We start from the raw sequence: 17,187 nt of genomic DNA on the forward strand, positions 1-17,187 counted from the left end.
GCGGGTTCCTTGTGCCGTGTGGGCGCCGTGTTGGCCGTGGCCTGAGGGCGCTGCGGGAGCGGCTGCCCGCGCTCTCCTTCCCGCTGGGGCCTCGGCAGGAGCCGGGGCCGGAATCCGAACCCCTGGATTTCCTTCTCAGCCTTTTCCAGACCAGGTGTCTGCAGCTATTCCAGGGGCAGTATCTGGGGTGGGTGTTGGTTGGTGTTTGCTGATGTTGGTTGATGTTCTGTTGATGGTTGTTATCTCTGTGGGTATCTTTTGGGCTCTTCCAGTCTGTTGAGATGTTAAACTCATCTCCTTTGAGTGCTGTAACATCCCCTAAAAAAAAAGGTTTAAAATTCCTTTCCCCAGGGCAATGGGAAACCAAGCCTGAGTAGAAAAGTAAAATAAAAAACAATTTTAAAGTTGATATTTTTTCCAACAATCTCATCCCCCCCAGCCCAGTGTGTGAGTGTGAGTGAGCCCCAGAGTGGAATTGTCCCGTTGTCTTCCCCAGCCCTGTGGCAGTGCAGGCACAGCAAGCACTGAAGCTGCAGCAGTGGCAGCAAGGATTGTCCCCAGTGGCAGGAGGTGGCCAAGGAGGGTGCCCAGGCAGAGCATTCCAGCAGAGGATGTGTGGGCAGGCCCAGGGGCTTCCCCCGCTGTGGAGCCCTGGCTGCTGCTCCCTTGCCTTCAGTGCGGGCTCAGTCCCGGCCTGTTGAACATTCACATACAATTCCAATTCCTTTTGTGAGTCTGGGAGAGCCATGGCTGGGCATCAATCATTTTGATTTGTCATTTTCTTAAGTTTAGTTCTGTTTCTCATGTCCATCCCATAACACTGAGGCTGTCTGGGGTTAAAAAGTCATACAATGCTCTGGCTAGAACAGGGAATCCTCAGTCTAGGTTTTGCAATTGTCTATTAGTGGTCCAAATTTTCACACTCCTTTTTAGTCCTGTATAATTGTCAAACTGGTCATGGGTTTGGGGTCTTAAAAGGCCAAGAGCATTTTACTGGTTATTACAGAGTTATTTATTATATAAATTCATCAGTCTCAAAGGTAAGAGTTCTAAGATGAGATCTTACTAGAAGTCATTAAGCGTCAAGTCCCAGTGGGGTGTAACAGCAAATGGAGAGAAAGTCCCGACCACAGGGTCCCAGCCCAGAGCCCCGTCCAGCCCAGAGTCCCGTTCCCCAGCAGCGCTCCCTGCAGCTGCAGCAGAAACAGCAAAGCCGCTGCCGCAGCAGCAGCAGCCACAGCTGCACCCCCCAAGCAGCAGCAGCAGAGAGGCAGAAGCAGCCCCCAAGCGATGCAAGACCTGACAAAGTCCTGACAGCGGCTCCTGGCCACGGCTCCCTGGCAAAGCCCCGTTCTCTCTTGTTGTGGATGGCAGGAGGATGGATCAACCATCAGAGAATTGATGAGTCGATACCATTGCCCAAACCCAGGGGATTTTTATCCATAAACCATAAATGCATGTTCATATCCCTATCTATAGGTTGGCCAATCAACTAAGAACACAATTCTAAAACATTCTGGCTACACCAATCTAAACCTAATTTTGAAAATACAAAAAGCTATGAAGGTTGGTATCAATCCTTACACAAAAACCTATGCACATAGCATATCTGTTAACATAAAAAGCTCTATCATATTATCTATTAAAGGTTCTATCTCATTTATGTAAAAATTGTATCTGCTCTATCGAGTACTGTGAGCGATGTTCTAAAATGTTTTTGTTATGTCTAAAGCTGAACTACCAGCCCTTAAGGCTCTGGGCTCTGTCCTAACTGGCAAATTCTTAAGAGACTTAAGAGTCTGCTTATTTAAATACTAAAGTCTAAACTTCTACTTCATATTTACGTGGCTTGATATATTTTAATTTGTCTAAGGGCTTTAATTCAATCCCTACATCTTTCTCTCTCCCTGGGGAACCCAGGGGGGCATGCACTCCATCAGGTAGGCACACAGGAGGAGAAGGAGGATCAGGAAGAGGAGGCACCACAAGGTTCCACCCCTCCCTGGATCTGCAGCCTCCCCCCAGCCCCAGGAGCGTTGCCCCCCCACATGCAGCAGGTGACTGGGGAGGGGATCCACGATTGTCATGGGAGTGAATCTTGGTATTTCTGAGGTTTATTGGGCTAAATGTTGGTACATTGTTTATTTGCAAGGGGCTGATTCAATATTTTAGAAGAGGTTTTGGCTGAATCTTGATGTTTGCGGAGTTTTTGATCTGTGTCTTGATGTTTGGAGAAGTTTTGGGCTGAATCTTGGTGTTTTGGAGGTTCTTACAGACACAAGGTGCCAATGATTTCCTGAGATGAACCTGGGCAAGGAGGAACCCCCAGCCTAAGGATCTCTCCTCTTGTTTTTTCCCCAAACCAGGATTTTTCATTCCCAAGGAGTGTCCTGATGGAGGAGGAGGAAAAGTCCCGGAGATCCCGCCCGAGGAGGGGCTGCAAACCCAGCGCAGGGAGCTGTGAGGAGGAAAGACCCCCCCTGTGCCAGGAGAGCGGCCGGAGATGCAGGCGGAGCTCAGAGCTGGGTGAGAAGCCTGATGGAGGGGAGAAGCCCCACAAGTGCCTGGAATGTGGGAAGGGTTTCAGCTGGAGCTCTGAACTGATCCGGCACCAGGTGATCCACACTGGGGAACGGCCCTACGAGTGTGGGGAGTGTGGGAAGGGTTTCAGCCGGAGCTCCAGTTTGATCCAGCACAAGAGAATCCACAGCGGGGAAAAGCCCTTTGAGTGTGGGGAATGTGGGAAGAGCTTCAGCGACAACTCCAGCCTGATAAAACATCAGAGGATCCACACCGGGGAACGGCCCTACAAGTGTGGGGAGTGTGGGATGAGCTTCAACCACAGTTCCATTCTGAACAAGCACAGGTGGATCCACACTGGGGAAAAGCCGTACAAGTGTGAGGAATGTGGGAAGAACTTCAGAGACAGCTCCAGTCTGATCCGGCACCAGGTGATCCACACTGGGGAAAAGGACTACACCTGCTTGAAATGTGGGAAGAGCTTTGGATTGAACTCCAGTCTGAGAAAACACCAGCTCATCCACACTGGTGAGCGGCCCTACGAGTGTCCCGAGTGTGGCAAGGGGTTTAAGACCAGCTCAAATCTCCTCAGACACCAGCAGATTCACACAGAGGAGAGGCCCTTCCGCTGCCCCGACTGCGGGAAGGGCTTCAAGCGCAACTCCAACCTCACTACCCACCAGCTCATCCACACTGGGCAGAGGTCCTAGGAGTGTCCTGAGTGTGGGAAGAGGTTTTAGAACAGCTCCCATCTCCTGAAACATCAGCGATTTCACAAGGAGGCCCTTCCACTGCCCCGACAGCGGGAAGGGCTTCAAGCAAAACTCCAACCTCAAAAGGCACCAGCGCATCCACACCGCGGAGAGGCCCTACGAGTGTCCCCAGTGTGGGAAGAGCTTCTCACAGAGCTCCAACTTGTTCCAACACCAACAGAGTCACCACTAAGGGAAGCCGTTTGTGGTAAACATAGTATATTAATTCGTGTTCTTATGGATTATAGTATGTTAAATCATAAACACCAACTCTAAATATGTTATGTGAAATGTAACCTTAGTTCCAGCCAGCCACAGAATTGATGAATTCTGAGGCAGGCACTACCCAGAAACCACCATTTAGGAGGAGACAATGAAATGTCAGGAACCCTGGGCACTGTCATTGGCATCAGAAAGGAGGACACATTAAGATAAGCAATCAGTTCTTCCTCCCAAAGGTAGCAGAATCATCAAAGCCCCATCATCTCACTGATCACTGGAGGAGAACATCTGTCCATTCAAAATTTCGGCATCCATTCAAAATTTCAGCTTCCATTCCCTCACCAGGGTCCAAAATTGACACTTCTCCCTCCCATAGGAAGACCCCATTCAGCAGACCAACAACGGCGATGCATTCAAATAACTATTCTGAGGAAACAAAGAACTGTGGGGAAATCTTATGCCAGGGGCCAAATAAAATGTATAAAGCCTGGACACCAAACAGGGCCAATTCGTGAATTCTGGGGGACTGCACTGTGATAGAGGCTGCTTTCCGGTTCACCTTTGATGATCCCCGGGTTATCGTCACCGTAACTCCGCTTGTTGGTTTTAGCGAAATTCTGTAATTTGATTTTTTTAATAAACCCACTTATATTTCAATTGGCAAAGTGGATTGGCATTTATAACACCTGCGAGTGCCCCGAGAGCGGGAAGAGCTCAATGCGCTGCTCCAGCTCCATCCCCCATGGGAGGATCGGTGTTGGATGATCCCCTGTGACCCCCATTGGGCAGAGCCCTGGTGATCCATGGTCCTGGTGATCCCTGTTGAGAAGACACCTGGCTGGGATGCTCCACATCTTCCTGTCCCCCTATAAGCACCTGGATGAACGCAGGGGCAGGAACATCCATCGGGACACAGACTGACATTGGGAATTCCTTGGGGAGAGTGGATTTGTTGACTTTCAACCCCAGAAGATCTTTTGTATTCAATCCTATCTTGTAGGGTTATCAAGGAATACTGGATGGTCTTGGAGGTCTTTTCCTGCCTCAGGGATTCCACAATTTTGATTTCCTGTTGCCCGAGGGTGTCTTTTCCAGCCAAATAGTGATGAACTGGTGCAAAGACCAAGATTTTGGAGACGGGGGGGTGGAAACTCCTCCAAAAAGGGTTCTTAGCACCCACACAACCACATGGATTCTCAGCCAGCACGGACACGAAAATCCTTTTCTTTTGGACCTGGTTTTTTTAAAATTTTTCTTCATCTCTTTAAAGTATCCAACAGTGGGTTAAAAATAAAGACATTGAACTAAGCCATGGTTGAAGGCATGGGGGGACATAGACATGGTGGGATATAGACATGGAGAGTGATGTGGCAACTCATGAACATGGAGAAGGACGTGGCCATTCGTAAGGACACGGGGGGGACAGGAGCAGAGATGGAGATATGGCACAGATGGGATATGTGTGGGACAATGAGAGGGATGGAAATGTGGTGGGGAGACAGCCATGGGTGAGGACATGGTGGGACATGGCCAGTGACGCGTGGGGACATGGCCATGGCCGGTGCCATGGGGGGAACTTGCAGGGGCTGTGGGGGATGCTGGGTTTGAGGGAGTTGAGGGTTCCTGGCAGGGACTTGGGCCTTGCTGAGGGCTTTGGGGACCCCAGGCCCAGCGGCTCTGGCTGCACTGGGAGACCCTGGCGGAGGTTGTGGGGCAGCTGCTCAAGGAGCCCCTTTCCTGGGCCCTCCTCTGTGCATTGGGGTCCTGGAAGGGAATGAACGTCCTTGTCCCCAGGAGGGAAATCCCAGCAGCCCCAGGGTGTTGGGGGCAGATGAGAGGCCTCAACAGGGAGGGGAAAGCCAGACAGAGCTGTCTCTCTCCAAAACTGTACTCCAAAAGTCCCCAGACTCAGGGGTGTTCCTAGAAAATAGCTGCCAGGAAATGCCTGTGAATCACGATTTTAAAGAGTTAAAATTGTAGCTAAGAGTTGGAACCAATTCACATTGATCAAGATGTAAGTTAGAGAAGCAAATTGTGGGTTAATGATTATTTGACACTTAAGCCAGAGCTAATTGTTATATTATTTGCTATTAGGAGCTTGGTATAGAAGAAAGTGGAGTAAGTGAACTGTTGTAAGAACAGATTGAAAGCAGTAAGAACAATGCCCAGCACCTGGACTGTGAATCAATCAGTCATGAAACAGGGGACCCTGGATTGTGCCAGAGGGTCCCAGAGACCTGATGAATACTCTCCTGACTTCATCCTTTGAGAGCACTGACCCAATTCGAGATCAGCAACCCAATTGAAGAGAAGAATTGCGCACGCATGAAGGACTAATACCTCATTTTAATACAGAATGGAGCTGGGAGGTGCTGGAGTTATGCATCTGTATTGTATGTAGCATCTTGGGAAATAAATAGAGGGTAAAGAACCTTGTTTGGTGTGGTCACGCCTTTCGGTGATGACTGCTGTGCCATCTGCCAGTGAATAAACATACCACTCTCTGACTTTAATTAGTTACAGAGTCTGTTCATGATCATGTAAGTTTAAAACTTCTCACTCCAGCCAAACCACCTGTAGTTATTCTTACCAGAATCCTCGGGAATTCATCAAGGTTACAGAGACATCAACAGTGCTAAAAGAAGTAAGAAGAAGCTGGGAAACAGAATTCCAAGACTGCAAGAACTAGATAAAGGAGGCCCATGGAGCAGTGGACTGTATCCAGTCATATTTCCTGCAAGGTGGTACTGAACACATGGACAAGATAGATGCACCAATCAAATAATGCATGATCGCATAAACATTAGTTTTAGAATGTACAAAGATAGCTTAATGTAAACAATAAATGGCTTCTGCTCAATGCTATTGGTTGGTCGTGCAGAGGTCCTGAACTCCCACATGTTGGTGAACCATGATGTGATAGAAGGTGTGATAGGGAAGCAGACCAAGACTCTTTGGAGTTTGAAGGACTCTGAAGGGGGTGCTGTGGAGTGAAAAAGCAGGAGGCCTGGTCGGAGACCGCCATGGCAGGACTGTGGTGGGGGGAGTTGGAGGATGGCTCCATGGGTTTGGGACAGACAAAACTCCTGGGAAAAGGCTCTGGATAAAATACACATACGCTGCAGCGGGTACATTGAGTAAGGTGAGCGGCCAAGGCGGGGGAATGGAAAAGATATTGTCAAAAGAAGAACAGGCTACATTAAATATCCTCCAACATATTCTCTGTGAGAGAGCAGTTAAATATGAACCGGAAGTCTTAAAAAAACTAACAAAGCTGAAATGCTGATTTCTAGATCAACAGCAAAAGGTGAGAAGAATCACTGCAAGTTGAGGCAGGTGAGCACTGGAGGTCGTGAGATTGGGTCAAAAAATTCTCAAAATAACAAAGGTATGTTTATTATAATTTAAAGACTTTGACAGGAGTGCATTCTCGTTCTGTTTCTAAGCAAGAAAGAAAAGATTTATTGCTCTGGGTAATTAAAACCCTCCTGGAAGCTGCATAAAGACAGATGAAATTACAGCTTCTTTGCTCCCTGCATGCACAGATTTAATGAAGTTATGAGCAAGTTAGAGGTCCTGGTGAGCAGTTGTGTGACCGGCCCCCCGCAGAAAGGGTGGGTAGCCCTGCCAAAATCAGAGCCGGGCTCAGCCCCACTGAGCCATGACCGACCCCGTGCCCTGTCCCACCGAACCTTTTCTTGGCTCCCTCGGCCCGTGCGTGGTTCACCCAGCCTTGCAGATGTCCCCCTCTGCCAACAAAATGGCGGCTCCCTGTGCTTTTCTGTTGTTGGGAGTTGCATTTGTTTCTTTTTTACTTATAGAATTTTTTCCCATAAGTTGCTAGGAAACTGAATACTGGGTACTGATAGGCACTTAAAAAGAACAAAGTGGCCAAAGGAGAGGAGTGTAGCACCTGGCTGCACCTTTTTTTTGTCTCTCTGAGTTTTCTCTCGGAGTGGGAAGATACTGAGAGTCCTGGGGACAGGTAAAGGACAGGGCTGGGGGCAGCTGCGCTCTTTCTTGCTCTCGGCATCAGAAAGAGGACCGTTGAGCTGCTGCAGTCCACAAGGAGAATTCGCTGTGTTATAAATGCATGTTATAAAGTTGGCTTTCACAAATATGAGTATGGGAAGGTTTTGCTGTATTAATATGGTTTCTTTTCTGCAAATTACAGGGCTTAGTGATGTGATGATTGTATAGATATATTTCTAGGTTTTAGCATAATTTTAAGATAGACGCTGTGTGATGGAAGATGCTTTTTGTAGCTAACCCAGAAATAACAGGAAAGATAATCAGGAAATTCTCCAAATTCTTGGATTATCTGGATGAAGATAATGGGGCAGACCCCTCAAAGCTCTGAAGGAAGAATTTATTGATCCTTCCGTTATCAGAGAATGAGACATGAGACGACCAAGAGGCGCCACCAAGAAATTTATCTACAAGGAGTATTAAAATGCTACTTTAGTAAAAAAAATTAGTAAAATGGAGACAGGTTTGTGGGGTTGAAACTAGGAGGGCATCTGAACTCCAAGGAACGTTTGAATAGTGCATTATTAGGGTATTTTGAATATGTAACATGCTGATCCTTTTAGAGGAATGTTCTGAAAGGGTAAGGTGTGCTCTTGGCTGAACGCCAAATCACCCAGCCGAGAGTCCTTTGCTGTTTCCTAATTGTCTTTTTTTAAATTAAGTTATTTTTAATAAATTTTATTAAGAAAGTGAACCTCGTTTTTCAAACCACCCCCGATGTTTTCTCCGGCACTGCCCTGGGTCTTTGCTACACTGTAGCCCTGCACCCTCTGCCCTGCCAGGAGATCCTGCAGTTCCAGCCGCAGTTCCAGCTATCACCTCAAAAAAACCCCAAAACACTCCCAAAAATACTCCCAAAACCCACCCCAAAAATCTCTCAAAAACACCCTGAAAATTACCCAGAAATTCCCCCAAAATACCTGAAAAATCCCAGGATTCCTTTAAGATACCCCAAACCAACCCCAAATCTTCCTTTTCCCCCCAAGATCCCCTTTCCCCCTCCAAATCCCCTTTTTCCCTCTTAAAGCTCCCTTTTTGCCCCCTAAATCCCTTTCTTTTCCCCCAAATCACCTCTTTCCTCCAAATCCTCCTTTTTCCCCCAAATCCTAGCTTTTTCCCCTAAAATCATCTTTTTTCCTCCAAAATCACATTTTCCTTCCTGAATTCCTTTTCCACAAAAAATCCCATTTTCCACCCCCCAAAACACAATATTCCTCTCCAATACGTTTTTTTCCTACTGCCGATGGAGCTCCTGATTGATCTCATCCACCAGCCCAGGATTTTCCACCGTTCCAGCTTGGTGCTCTCAGAGTCCTGCAGGGGCACCGGGATCAGACTGCCCCGGGCTCTGTGAAGCAAAGCCCCTCGAGGTTCCTGGTTATGTTGTGTTGTTAATGCTGTAGTTGTTTGTTTGCCTGGTTATACACACGAGTAAAGAACTGTTATTCCTATCCCCATATCTTTGCCTGAGAGCCCCTTGATTTTCAAAATTATAATAATTTGGAGGGAGGGGGGTTTGAATTCTCCATCTCTATGGAAGCCCTGTCCTCCCTAGCAGACACCTGTCTTTCAAACCAAGACAAGCTACTTTTTGGTAAGAAGCTTTCCCATCTATTTCAATTTCTGAGTAAATCTGGCATCGTTTGCTCTTATATTTTCCCAGATTTGTTCAGGGACTGGCCAACTATAAGGCACTGAGCTGTCCCTTTTACATTTTACATGAAAAATTTGAAACATTTTTCAAATTTGGGAATCTTGATATTCTTTTGAACATGGTGGGCGCTATGCTTTTGCCAAACAAGCTCTCCAATACCAATGATTTTTTACAGTTTCAACACTGACATCAAATCCAAGGTTGGCAGTTTTTGCAGGTTGGGGAGGGGACGTGGGGCATGAACTGCAGTCTCTCTGTGCGGCTCACGTCTGCGTGCTCGTTTCCCTGCTCGTGGAATTGTCGGGGCTCTTGTGCGTGATACAGCTTCACGTTCTTCACTGGAACCCACTTACATCCTGCACCTCTGGAAACACAAGCAGAGCCTTTGCCCCAGGTTATTAAACAAAACAGACCTTCAGTTTGTGCTGTCTCAGGGTTTCTGATTAAAGCTGGAGGATTTTCTTTCCATTTTGCCTGTGTGTTATTTGACAAGTGCCTAAAAATCGGTGGATTTGGTTCTGCAAATGAGCTTTTAAAAAAATTCAAAACATATAAAGCTTTGCTTAACCTCATATGAGGGGTTGCTTGGGCCATTTCCCTCTTCTGTTGATCTAAAATGGGTTTTAGAGTGTGGTGTGTCCTTTCAATAATTGCCTGACTTGTGGGACAGTGAGGAATTCCAAAAATGTGACAAAGACCCAAATCCATTTGAAATGTGGCCAATTTTTGAGCTGTGTGCAGGGCCATTGTCTGTTTTTATTTCTTGGGGTACTCCTAATGAGGCAAAAGCTTGTAGAAAATATTGACAGGCTGAATTGGCTGTTGCACCTGTATGGACAGAGGCAAGAACTGCATCTGGAAAAGTGTCTCCAGATACATGATTATATTTAAATTTCCCAGAAGATGGGTATTAGGTGATACCTGTCTGCCATAGTTGCAGGCTTTGCAACCCTTGTGGGTTGACAGCTCCTGCAGGAACAGGAGGTTGTACAAGTTGACAGTCAGGGCAAGCACCAGTAATGGCTTTAGCTTGACCTTTGGAGATGTGAGACTGTTGGAGTTCAGGGTATCCCTCTGGTCGCCCTGGAGGCTCAGGGACCCCCTGTCTGCGACCCAGACAGGGGGGTTTGGAGTGTGTACAGGGGGGTCTGAGATCTGTACGGGGGCGGGGGTTAAGCCTTGGCACAGAGCCCAGGGAGATGCAGGCTTTGACTTCAGTCCATGGGAGAAACTACCTACATTGCAGGAAGAGTTAAAAGTCACCAAAGTGTGAAATAGATAGTAATCAGTTTATCACTGGGGGTGCATGTATTTTGGGTGGGTGGACTTGAGAGGACAAGATGGAGGATTCAGGGTGTGGTCTTGTCCTTCTTCTTCTGGTCCAACATTTCTGCTGTGAAGGTGGCACATTTGGATGGGGTCAAAGTAGATATGACCTGTCTAGCATAGGTGTTGGGTATTGGTGATTAATTGTAAATAATAGAAACGTAATGTGTAGTATAAGAGGTCAAGACCCTCCCAGAGGAGGGGAGAGCGTCGTTGCCCCTGCTGCTACACAGAGCTCCGCAGGGCATGAGAAGAGCTTGTGAGATAAGAAATAATAAACAGAGAGCGAGACCTTGAACACGAGAAACCTGAAGACTGCATGTGTTTCTTTGCACCCGGCTCGTGACTCATCAAAGGGCAGAGACAATTTATCACCCTAATCTCTGGGGGTTAAACCCGAGATGAGACGTTCGCACAAGTGCTTGTGCGTTTTGGTGGGAGAAGGCACGACTCAATTTTGCTTGTTGAAAAATGTTTGGCAAAGTGTTTGAAACAACTATCATTGGTTTGTGTGCTCTCGCATTTCCTTTCACCATGAATTCTGGAAGTGAGTGTCAAAGTTTGGAAAGACCAATATCTGTCAGGGAAAGTTGGAGCTCCCCTTGGAATGGAGAATGTAAACTCCCTCTTTCCAAATCATTATAATTTTGAAATTAGGGGCTTTTGGGGTAAATGATGGGAATAGGAATAACCGTTCTTTACTAGGAATATTAAAAGTACAGACTCAGTAGTACAAAAACCAAACAAGCAAGCAAACAAAAGTCTTAGAAAACTCTGACAGAGATACTACCTGGCACCCTGTTGGTCAGGGTGTTGGAAGCAGTCCAAATAAATCCTCCTCATGAAAGAGATGTTGTTCTGTTGGAGTAGAGATGATCCTGTAGACAGGTTCAGTGGCAGTGAGATGAGTCCGGTCTTCCTCTGAGAATCCAGTGGAAAAGAGGATGATCTGGGGTCCCTGTGTCCCCGTTTTTTATGGGTTGGGAATGGTTGGCTCCTCCCCACTGGGTGGAGCATCTCACAATGGTATGATGTAATGTGTCATGTCATTGGTGAGCATTAATGGCCCATTAACAGAAGATATCCCCCGAGGGTGGACAGTGGTGAAAGAGATAAGAAACACTGCCCTACCTGGTTTAACAGCTGGCCTGTTGTCAGAAGGCATCCGTCCCCTCCCCCCTGGAGTTACAAGATATAAAGAAAAAAGAAACCATCCCTCAGCTTCTTTCTACAGATGAAATAGAATACACTTTTTTTGGTTTTGTTACATAACCCAAGACAGATTGCAGCAGGACATTTACGACCAACAGGCTGTAGGGCAAGTCCAACTACCCTTTGGTGTGTAGTTGGGATGTTACCCTTGCCTTGTGGCAATGCAGTCCGAAGAAATCTCTTCATTGGTTCTGCATGTTTCAACGTAGGCACTGAGAAGGCAAACCGAGGTGCATCATCAGGGTGTAAAGGGATGGTAAAAAACCAGTCTTTTAGGTCTAAAATTATTAAGGGCCAGTTGAGGGGAATCACTGTAGGTGATGGAAGCCCAGGTTGCAGAGCACCCATTGGTTGGATCACTGCATTTACTGCCCATAGATCCTGTCATAATTATCACTTGCCATTTTGCTTAGGTGTACAAAATACAGGGGTATTCCAAGTGCTAGAGGATGGACAGAGATGACCCAAGGACAATTGCTCTTCTGCAAGCTGTTTCAAATGTAACTGTTCCTCCCGTAGCTGTTGCATTTTGTCTTCTTTTTGCCAGGGTCAGGATTAAATGTGCGAGATGGTATTTCTTCTTCGGACTCAGATGTTTATTAATTCTTACCCATATTACAGTCTCACAAGCCATGAGTTCCACAGCACTTCTAGCTAACAAACTAAAAATGGAGCTGTATCTCCTGCTCTACAAGGTCTTTTAAAGATAAACTGTCTAATTAAGAAATGACACCTAAATTATTTTTACTTTTAACACAAAAACCAACCACCCATGGCCCGTAATGTGGACTTTTCTATCCAATTTAAAAATACCACCTAGACCCATGAAGAAGAAGGTGAAGAAGATGGTGAAAAAGAAGGACTAGCCTCTTCCCTAAAAGGTCCATCTTGCTTTATATATATATAACTATATTCTAAAACCTTAAACTCCAAGTTTTCCACCCTGTGATATCACACACTTCTATTCAAACTACACACCTATAATCCCAGTGCTGTCATTCAATTTTGGAAGCCTTCTCCACAGCCTCACAGCTCAAATGCAGTGTTTTTTGGGGGATCAGTGCCTGTCAGCACAGAAACTCTGGAATTCTCGGTGACCAGGGTTTCAACATGCAGGGGGCATTGGATGACCCACACAGGATCTTCAGTCCACCATGTGAGTTTACATATATCTAGTATTTGATTTTGGAACAGCTGATCAATGGCCCCCATGGAAAAGGCTTTCCTGTGAGGTTGAGAATATTTGTAGGGTTGTCCCAATTTTTCCCCAAACATCTCTTCCCCATAATGTGCACGGTGTAGAGGCAATAAATGGGGCAACCTGAGCAGTTTGTCCATCATGGCCAAGGAGAAGCTGAAGGTGAGCACTTTGTCTAGGCTGTTGCATTCCCCCCCCCCCGCCCAGTTAGGGTCGATGTGGGGCTGATTGTGGGCCAATCACTAGGCCATTCATGGCTTTTAATAATAGAAACATGTGCTCCAGTATCAACAAGCCCTTTAAAATTTTTTTACCATCTATAGTGCATGTTAAAATTGTCTGAGCTGTTGTAATAGAACTTGTCCAGAAAATCTGTGGTTGACCTGTGCTTCCAAAATTATTTGTGCCACGTTTACCCTTGCCACCCGGGGTTTTGTTAGAGAAGGGAATAAGTGGTGCTATGTGCTGACCTAGTGGTATAAAGAGGGTGGCACAGGAGTCCATAACATAATCCATATCTCACCCTCATAATCTGAATCAATAACTCGGGGCAGTACAAAAAGTCCCAACTTAGTGGTAGAGGAATGCCCTGTTAACAAGGCATGGGTAGTATTACCAAGGGGTCCCCACACTCCAGTAGGAACTAAATGTGGTGAAGATGTCCTAACAGTTATTGATTCTCTGGAGGCAAGGTCCAGCCCTGCACTGCCTGTGCTTGCAGGCAGGACCTCACTTGCCAAACGTTTTGTCTTGCATTTCTTTGATTCTCTGGGATGCTGGGACCAGGCCCCATCAGAAGGTTTCTGGCTGAGTAACCTTCCCTTTTCCAGGGCACTGGATGCTGCAGTCAGCAACCCAATGCCTCCCTCTCTTGCACTGGGGATAATCCCTAGGTGGTATATTTATTTTGTCCTCTTGTAGAGGGCAATCCCTTTTAAAATGACCCATCGAGGCACATTTAAAACAACCTCCTGCCTGCATGTCCAATACCCAGAGGTGTGCTGCTAAAGCCGCTGCCAGAGACTCGTTATTACAAGCAGCAGTACCCACATTCTGGCATGCTCTAACCATGTCTGCTTATCACAAGTATGTGGATTATGAACACAGCATGCAGTGAGCGCCCTTTGCAATCCTCATTTTGTTTGTGAAAGCGAGCTACGGCAGCAGGACAGCTTCAGCCTCATCGTTATTGTCTTGTTGAGAGAGTCCGGCTTGCAGCCTGTCTAGGAACTTCATGAACAACTCCACCAGACCCCGTAAAATCTCAGCAGAAGACAAGTTAGAGTCAGTACCCGTTCCTGGGGGTCGCCATGGGGCCTGCAGGGCTGACTGAGCGAGTGATGGTGTCACATGTATCCCACAGTGTGCTGGTTTGAAAGGGAAACCAGTGAGAGACTCCAAGTCGCAAATACAATTGAACAGGAGAGAAAAAAAACAGGTAAAAATGAAATGAAATTGAAATTAAATTAAATAAAGTAAAATGAAATCAAATGAAATCAAATCAAATCAAAGGGAAAAAATAAAATAAAATAAAATAAAAGCAATAGCACAAAAGACCACTGACAGAGTCAGAATACAACCTGACACCCTGTTAGTTATGGTTGTGGTGGCAGTCCAGATGAAGCAGTCTTGTTGAAGCAGTGATCCTGTAGAAAGGTCTGGTAGCTCTTGTCCTCTGGGAATCCAGTGGGTAAGGCCTGCTGTGCTGTCCCAAATCCCAGATTATATCCAGATGGGAATGCTTGGCTCCTTCCCCTGGGTGGAGCATCTCACAATGGGCTGAGGTCATTCCATGAGTCGTTCAGTGGGTCCTTGATTGCCCATTAAACAGAGAGAGCTCCTGGAGGGAGTTACCTGTGAGTCACAGGCAAGGCCTTGATGGCCCATGAACAGAAGATAGTCCGGAGGGAGGGGCAAGGGAAACACTGCCCCACCTGGTTCCAACAGCTCCTGAAGGTGGTGATAGAACTCATACTTGGGGCACATCTTACATTGTAACCTAGGACACACAGGTACCCTGCCTGCACTGTAGAGATTGGGAAAGCACCCTCTGTGGTCAGCTGCGCAACAGTGATGGATGGAATTGTATCCTGCAGTGCTTCTGCCTGGGTTGTACACAGTTCTTCATAGTTGGCTAGCCAGACTGCAAACTGCATCACTGTCAGAATCATTTTCATTGCACATTTCCAGTCTTGGGGCACCGTGAGGACACACATGGTGTGGCGGATGGGTGCGATGGTGAGGTGCCACGACCTTCTCACCAGAAGCACCTTTAGAAAGGGGTCCTGCGGGCACAGGCACGCTCCTTGCCTGGAGTGATTTCTGTGCTCTTTTGTGAGGGCTGCCAAACAGCTCAACCACGACTTTGCCCACTGCAGGCGACGCGGGAGAGATGGAGCAAGATGGAGTCCCCCTGTCTTCTGAAAGCCTTCTTGATTCTCTGGAGTTCAGGGACAGAAGAACTGGGGAGCTTAGGGGAGCAAGGATTATATAGGGAAGTCAGGGGGTGGGGTTTCACAACTTGGCCAGTGGGGATCAGGACTGAGAAAAGGACCAGTCGGGGAGAGGATCAAAAAGGGACCAATGAGCTGGGGTAAAAACCAGGAACTGGAGAAACAACCAATAGGGGGTAACAAATTAACAGGGAACAGCAAAGCAGCATGGATATGTACCAGATCAGTCAGCATCTCACAAACTGTGTGGGACTCTGTCTAGTTGTGGACTTAGGATTTATTATTTGTCCATATCATACAAGCAATAAACAAGAGACACAGGAAAACAACAAAATCCAGGCAAGGCTAGATCAGAGACAAGGCCACAGTTGATGCAGAACCTTTTCTAGATATTTTCGCAACCAATAGTTTACAAGAAGAAGTTTAGAATCATATTATTCTAGCAAATCAGAGGAAGACCCACGGGGGTTTAATATTAACAAAAAGGCTGCTGTAAACCTAAGAAACAATACACAATCATTCATTCTTTGAGATTGAAACTTTTTCTATCTTTGCAAAGCATGTATCTAAGATCTTTTACATCCTGAACCAGCAGTCATCCCTTGTTCTTGTTCCTTATGAGAGATATAAATGTATTATTCACTTGGTTCCTAATTTCTTAGCTTCCCATGGGAAAGTTTTGAGATTCCCAGCCTTTCTTCAGCTTTTTGTCCACCTTCTGGGGCCTTTTTGCACCTTCTGGCGTCTTTTGCTTTTTAGATTCCCACAGATGTGAACCAGTTTGCTCACTCTAACCACAAGAGCGGGCTCCTAGAGAGACTCCTTCATGGGGAGTCATCCATCACACTCCTGAAGCCAAAAGGCTACAGACTTTCCAAGGGAGAGTGACATCCCCATCAGATGGCCTAGGGGCCACCACAATGCGGCACTGATGGACTTTAGGGTGAGTTAGGGTGTGATGGGAGGATGTGCTGCTTTCTTTCACTAGTGCTCACAGTTCTTTAATTATTTTATGGTCCAGCTGCTGGTTTGGTGCATTTATTACTGGGCAGGCCATAACAACCCCCAGGCTGCCCTCCTCCATGGCGGCCTCCCTGCATTTTTGCCATTGCTGGACTCCTGTGCTGCCATTTTGGGCAGGGAGAGGGGCCCCTGCCTGTTCCCCATACAGGAACCCCACGCCGAGGGGGCCAATCCCACAAGGGTTTGTATCTGGGTCAGGGAGCTCTGTGGGGTTGGGTTAATCTCAGGGTCAGGCAACTTCCCAGGGCTCGGGTCAGTCTAAGGGTAGAGGTAATTCCTCGGAATATGGGTTGATTTTGGGGTCATAGAATTGCTCTGGTGTCACCCTGTTTTTGAAGACTTTTCTAAGCCTTCTGAATTGTCTTTCATGTTGGAGTCAGAATTTTTACTTTATCACACTTTCTACTATAAACAATGGCCGTCTTTTGCTAATGGTCCTTCAATGTTTACATATTTTTAAGTAGGAAGAGAAAGTTGATTGACAGTTGGCTTGACCAATGTGGTTTGAGAGGTGGGAGTCCGTCCTCCAATCCACAGGCACCATACGAAATGTATAAAATCGAGTTTTGTGAATAAAGTCACCCCTTTTCCTGCTTTGCTCATCAGTGTGTCCTCGTGCAGTTCCTCTCGTGTCATCTGTGACACTCTGGTGGCGCTGAGGGTTTGGGTGAGTCTCCTTCCAAAGCCGGGCAGTGGCCGGTATTCACCGATTTCCTTTAATTGCTGCCATAACTGTCCCCTGTGTAGAGAGGTGGCCACAAGCTTTGGCATCACCATCCCGGCGATATTAAAAAGTCT

General features: G+C 46.8%; 2 protein-coding genes and 1 pseudogene across 3 annotated transcripts in view; 2 read left to right on the forward strand and 1 right to left on the reverse strand.

Moving 5' to 3' along the window:
- Positions 1 to 8,727, forward strand: part of LOC134565410 (zinc finger protein 345-like) — a 69,773-nt pseudogene extending 61,046 nt beyond the window's left edge.
- Positions 1 to 17,187, reverse strand: part of LOC134565370 (zinc finger protein OZF-like) — a 270,401-nt gene that overhangs the window by 67,961 nt on the left and 185,253 nt on the right. The window lies entirely within an intron of this gene.
- The window catches only part of LOC134565394 (zinc finger protein 239-like), a 103,520-nt gene that overhangs the window by 60,763 nt on the left and 25,570 nt on the right, over positions 1 to 17,187 (forward strand). Inside the window, exon 2 of one of the 2 annotated variants that reach the window (XM_063424964.1) lies at positions 1,921 to 2,057. The exons of the other annotated variant lie outside the window; for it this stretch is intronic. Coding sequence (XP_063281034.1) covers positions 2,049 to 2,057 — 9 coding nt within the window. The 5' untranslated portion in view covers positions 1,921 to 2,048. The remainder of the gene's footprint in view (positions 1 to 1,920; positions 2,058 to 17,187) is intronic. 2 annotated transcript variants of the gene reach the window in all.

Source organism: Prinia subflava, unplaced genomic scaffold (assembly GCF_021018805.1).
Source record: "Prinia subflava isolate CZ2003 ecotype Zambia unplaced genomic scaffold, Cam_Psub_1.2 scaffold_47_NEW, whole genome shotgun sequence".
Lineage (NCBI taxonomy): Eukaryota > Metazoa > Chordata > Aves > Passeriformes > Cisticolidae > Prinia > Prinia subflava.